The sequence below is a fragment of the Nothobranchius furzeri genome, chromosome 3 (assembly GCF_043380555.1).
Source record: "Nothobranchius furzeri strain GRZ-AD chromosome 3, NfurGRZ-RIMD1, whole genome shotgun sequence".
Taxonomy (NCBI): Eukaryota; Metazoa; Chordata; class Actinopteri; order Cyprinodontiformes; family Nothobranchiidae; genus Nothobranchius; species Nothobranchius furzeri.
In genome coordinates this window covers 52984979-52990978 of record NC_091743.1, presented here as the reverse complement: position 1 = coordinate 52990978, position 6000 = coordinate 52984979, and the positions used below count along the sequence as shown (strand labels likewise).

General features: G+C 47.4%; 1 protein-coding gene across 7 annotated transcripts in view; it reads left to right on the top strand.

Moving 5' to 3' along the window:
• LOC107385543 (calmodulin-binding transcription activator 1) overlaps nucleotides 1-6000 on the top strand; it is a 75295-nt gene that overhangs the window by 42394 nt on the left and 26901 nt on the right. For all 7 annotated transcript variants that reach the window (XM_054750613.2, XM_054750638.2, XM_054750616.2 and 4 more), the window contains exon 8: nucleotides 3565-5426. In XM_054750613.2, coding sequence (XP_054606588.2) covers nucleotides 3565-5426 — 1862 coding nt within the window. The remainder of the gene's footprint in view (nucleotides 1-3564; nucleotides 5427-6000) is intronic.

Below are 6000 nucleotides of genomic sequence, written 5' to 3'. Positions count from 1 at the left end.
TACCTATTGCCGAGGTGGCCAACTTGAGCTGTGGCTGCAGGGTGGTTGGTGCCCGTAGTGGCTGTAACCCTCGAACCCGCTGGAGAACACTGGCGGTTAGAGATTCTGTCTAGCTGAAGAAAGTCCTGTTGGGTCCTTTTGGCCTGTGGGACTCTAGAGGTAACTGATAGGTACTGGTAGTTCAAGCACTGCAGGTCTGTTGGTCACAGAGGCAATAACTTGGACGTGGGAGCAGTTTGGTGAAGCCATGACAAAAGACTTTGGTATGGCTTTGAGGGAATTCTGGTCCACCATCCTGCATCTCAGGAAGGGAAAGCAACACTGTTTTATAGTAGGGACAGTCTGTTGCTGACTTCAACCCAGGACGTAGTGGATTGATAAGCGGAGTACTTCGAAGACCTCCTCAATCCCACCAGCATGTGTAAGCAGTCTGGAGACTGGGTTGGGCTCTTCTTAATCTGGTGCTGAGGTTACTGGGGTGGTGAAAATGCTCCTCTGTGGCAAAGCCCCAGGGGTGGGTGAGCTCTGCCTGGAGTTCCTTAAGGCTCTGGATGTTGTGTAGCTATGTTGTTTGAGGTGACTCTACAATATTGTTTGGACATCAGGGGCAGTTCCATTGGATTGGCAGACAGGGTGGAGGTCCCCCTATTTAAAAAGGAGGACCGCAGGGTGTTTCATGCACAGAGGGATCAAACTTCGGAGTCTCCCTGGTAAGGTCTATTCAGGGGCGTTTGAGAGGAGAGTCTGGCAGATAGTCAAACTTCAGATTCAGGAGAAGCAATAGGGAGCCTAAGTCTCTTCCCCTTCCGGTTGGCTCATGGGTCCCCGGAAGAATGAAAAAATGAATGCAAATCAACGGGGCTAAATAAGCTATTTTTTGTCCGGTTAGCGTTACGCCCTGGATCACACGTATGCTGTACTTCAATTGAAATCAAAAGTAAGGATGGGTGTTTTGACTATGCCAGTCACATACTTTGAGATGTATCAGCTTGTAAAAGTTTGTAATTAGCATGACTACAAACTAGACATCAGCATGATGCATATGTGACGTCACATAATCTCCTCTCCCCTAGTGTAGCTGTTACTTACCACATGGCCAGATTCATGTGGTTCTTTCCTCCTGTGGGAAGGATTTGAAGTTTGCTGAACTTAGAAATTTTCTCTCTGTTTTTCTCCGTGTCTGGTTCGATGGCATCCTTTTCGGGAAGCGCATTTGTAGTCCTGGACTTATTTTCACACAAAACCTGACTTGCATTCATTTTTTCTTTCTTCCGGGGACCCATGGTCTGGAAGTAGATGGGCATGGCTTAGGTTCCCTATGTGGTTTTCGTCCTGGCCGTGGAAAACTGGGCCAGCTTTATACCCTTAGGGGGGTCCTGGAGAGTGCCGCGAAGTTCGCCCACCAATCTGTGATTTGTGGATTTGAGGAAGGCATTCGACCAACGCCCCCATAATCCTGTAAAAATCATGAAGCCAACACAGAAGTGCCAACATTTGCAGTTCCGCCCTCATCCACTAGGGGCTGGCACCAAAAGTGAGCAAATCCTCATTGACTCCCATGTTAAAAATGCTAACTTCACAGCAGAAACAAACATGTTTACACCCTGGTTCAAAAAACACTTTAGGTTTAATAAATCTAGTTTACATACATGACAACTCTGAGGGGGCAAAACATTTTGTAGCTCTTCTGTGTAGGTGCAATTAAATGCTTGAAATTATGAATAATTAGATTAGATTTACAGGCAGCATGAGTGTCAGAGCTACCGCTAGTGGCTAGCTCCGGAGAAGGCCTCAGCCTCTGCCTCACGTTGGAAGATGTTCGGCCATTTCGACTCTCTGAATTTTACCTGTGTCCTCTGTGTGTTTGTGTTTGGATGTAAACCATGGAATTCTTTGGACAAAGAGGGAAAGCTGTGGTATTGATTATGCTAAGTCTCTGCTTCATTTTTACCAGTAAGTAAAATTATATTTCTGTATTCTATTTTGCTGGTTGAATGGGGGAAATGCTGTGCATTTAGCATAACACTGCTTGGTCACACATGTTAAGGAGGCTGCAGCAGGCTTGCAAGGATGGACAAAGGCTTGCCCAACTTTGTAACTATTTCTCGAAAGTGATTGGTCAGGATGCCACAAGCTTGTGATTGGTCAGGACGCCTCTTTCTTTAAGTTTGCCATTGCCCTCTCAAAAATATAAAGATATTTAGCAAAAGACACAGAACAGATTGAAGAATGCCTCACAGAAAAAATCAGAAAATATTGCCATTCACCCGCTTCTCCATCAGCCCAGGTCTGAAGTCTGAAGGGAACCGATCTCTGTCAATGCAAGTATAAATTAGCCTTTAGCGACAGGGTGAGAAGCTCGGTCATCCGGGAGTGGCTTGGAGTAGATCCACTTCTCCTCCACATTGATAGGAGCCAGTTGAGGTGGTTCTTTCATCTGGATGCCTCCTTGGTGAGGTTTTCCAGGCAGGTTCAACCAGGAAGAGACCTATGGAAGACCCAGGACACACTGGAGGGAGTATGGCCAGGGAACGCCTTGGGGTTCCCCCAGAGGAGCTGGCCCAAGTGGCTGAAGAAGGGAAGTCTGGGCCTCTCTGCTTTGGCTTAGGCGACCCAACCCTGGATGAGCGAGGGGAAATGAATGGATGGATGCCTTTGTATTTACTTGGGTTACATTTGTCTGAAATTTGTTTGCCTGTCTGAAATATTTAAAAGTGACATAAGGAGGTCTTCACAGATAATTTAAAATATGTAATCATTTCATTTATTCTCAGATTTAAAAAAAAAGTCTAATCCCAACCAGTCAGATTACAGATTTTTATGCATACAGAGTGAAATGAATAAATGGAAATGAAACCTCCAAAGAAATACAAATTTTTGAAACATGTTTGAATTGGCTTCCAAAATGATAAATGTCTACATGTTATAACATTACATCATGGAATGATTCTAATTTAAAAATATGCAACTAAATCAGTAGATAGGTGCCATTCAACTAGGTTGAACCAAATAATCTCTGTGGATTGCTTCTGTTTGATGATCTAGCAGTCAGTACCATGCTGCCACCTAGAGGCAGACCAAAGAAATGTAAGCATGACAGATGACAAGAGACGGTACTCAAACTCACACACACTTATGTAATTTCACTCATTCTTTGATTATGTCTGAAAGGCCAAATAAGGACATCTTCTTTGTTAAATTATCATTGACTTAATCCTTCTGCTGCTGTTGGGAGGTGAAACCCCCTAAAATGAAACAGCTTAAAACTCGAACAATAAATTAAAATTTCCCTTAAAAAAATCTACTTTGGATTTCATGAGTTTAAAAGAAGAATATGTGTGCAAAGTAGTTTACGATGTGTGTCTGTTTGTGCCAGTGCATCAGATCAATCATGAGCTAATATAAATTCTGAACACTGAATCGTGCTATCACTTGCTGTGAAATGTGTGTGAGGTAATGTTCCTATACTTAAACGCTGGCCCGAGAAAACAGAAGGTTAGAATATAAAATCAGTGTGCGTCATCATAAATGCAGCTTTTGTTGTTTTGATGTTTCATCTGCCAGGTGCTGGGAGCAGCCTGCATCAGAAATGTTCCAGTGTCAAGCAGCGCATCATCTCATCCAAGCAGGAGTTAGGAGGAGCAGTAGGAGGTGGAACAACTATAGGAGCCGGCGTTGCAGCGGGCCAGAGAGCTGAGGAAGCAGATGGCACAGAGGTCCAGAACAGCGACGTGTCCGAGGGCCAGACCGAGCCCAATCCTGGCGGGGGGAGGAGCAGAGCAGGTGGAGGAGAGAGGAGGAATGGCAGGATAACCAAACCCTCCTTACTCCCACAGAGCAGCATGGAGGTGTCGTCTTCTACCTCCACCAACCAGGTGGAGGTACCCGACACCACCCAGAGCTCCCCACTGTCGATAACGAGTGACATGGCCGACAGCCCTGCTCTTGCCATCGGGGCGGGATTATCACAGAGCACTGCGGTGTTTATGTCTGAAGTCACCACACTGACTGGGGATTCGGTCTACTCTGCTGGCCACACACAACTGCTGGCATCCACCCATGAGAGCACCACTACTGGTATTCTGTTAGCTGTTGCCCCGGACAACCAGAGATTTGCATCTTTTCCTGGAGGTGTAGGCTTAGGGGAGGGAGGGGAGTTGGTTCTGTCCAGCTCTTTGGACACTGGCGTTGGTGTCAGCCTTCCTGAAACCACCATGACCTTTGACCCTGATTGCTTCCTCAACAACCCCAAGCAGGGTCAGACTTATGGCGGAGGAGGGAAGACAGAGGGTTGTAACAGTGAAGATGGAGGACTCCACTGCTCCTCCAATGGCTTTGTTTACAACCCAGCCCTGGTCAACAACATCAAGACTGAAGCTACACCTCTGGAGCAGCCGCTGACCACCCAGAGCGGCTATGTGGGAGAGGGAGCCGGGCTCAGCCCCAGTACCACCCTGGAACAGATGGACTTCAGTGCTGTCATGTCATCAGCCTGTGTCTCAGGTCTGACCCAGCCTGGGCACCACTCTTCCCCAGGCATCTTCCTCCAAACTTCCTCCCAAACGAGCCAGCCCACTCAGCTTCAAACCAACGGTACGAAGGCACCCCAAGAATCTGGTGAGGCCCGGGCTTATATAGGCCTGCCCCCGGTGGCAGCTGACTCACCTGTCACCAATGGAGATCTGCACACTCACCTCCACCAAGCCAGCACCGACCAGCAGGCTTTATGTGCAAGGAATGGTCAGGCAGCAGTGGTGGGCTCGTTTCCCATGGCGACACAGGACACCTCCTTGGAACAGTCGGGCAGCAGGGGCCATCAGCAGGTGGGGGTGTTAGACAAACCTGCTGAAAATGGAGAAGAGTTACTCCTCAAGGATCCTCATGAGACCTACACAAGTGTTGACACCAAGCATTACCTCCAGCCCACAGAAGACACTGGAGGGGGTGACAATGGTGGAGGAGGTGGCGAAGGAGGAGGAGGAGTGGAAAATGAAATCATATGTAATGGCGTAGGCTTGTCAGGGGCCAGCAGCTCAGTGGGGGCCAGTCCTCAATCAATAGCTGCAGGTGCAAACATCGAGGGGGGGCTCTATAGCTCTCCTCTCCCTCAGCAAGGAGTAGGGGTGTCCGCCCCATCAGCAGGGGCAGGAGCAGCCATCAGTCTGGAAGGATTCGAGGCTTCGTTCGGGAGCCAGTTCTCCGATCTGATAAATGATTTCATCTCAGTGGAGGGGTCTGGGGGTGGGGTGGGGGCAGCTGTCTCTGGGGTTCTGATGCCCCAGGAAGGGGCAGCAGGAGAGGAGCAGGGTGCAGGAGCAGGCCACCTGCAGGGCTCAGAGGTGGAGCAGGGAGCGCTGGGACTCCTCCATGAGACGGGCAGACTGTTTGGTGTGACAGACTACTCCCCTGAGTGGTCCTATCCAGAGGTTAGTAACTTGTATTCATTATTTACCCATCACTGTTCCCCACAGGAAAATTAGTCCATGCAGCTAATGATTGATGGTGGGCTTGTAGTGACGTTAACCACTGAAATCACACTTAGCCCAGTTTGTACAGACAGCTTGGTTACAGTGTGTAGGCATTAAGGAGGCCAAATATTTCACACTCAGCTGATTGAATTTGAATGAAATTTCAATATTTCCCTGATTCCCCTGGGTGGACTCATTAATTTAACTCATGTACCACTTCTAATAGCTCAGGCAGCGGTTCTGTCATTGAATTATGATTAAACCTGTGGCAAACTTGCATCCTAACACCATCATTTTTAAAAAGTGCCACTCGGGGATTGTAATAGCTAAATTCTGCTCACATATTACTGCAGCTTCCTAGCAGGATTACATCGTTTCTAGTTTAAAATGGAAAAAATAAAAACCTGAAAAGTCTAAAAAGTGAACACCATAATCTAGAAAATGAACCGCATATGGCAACCATAAACATACCCCACTATTGTAACCTTTTTTAGTGTTGCACTTTCATAAATTCATGACTTATTTACTCACA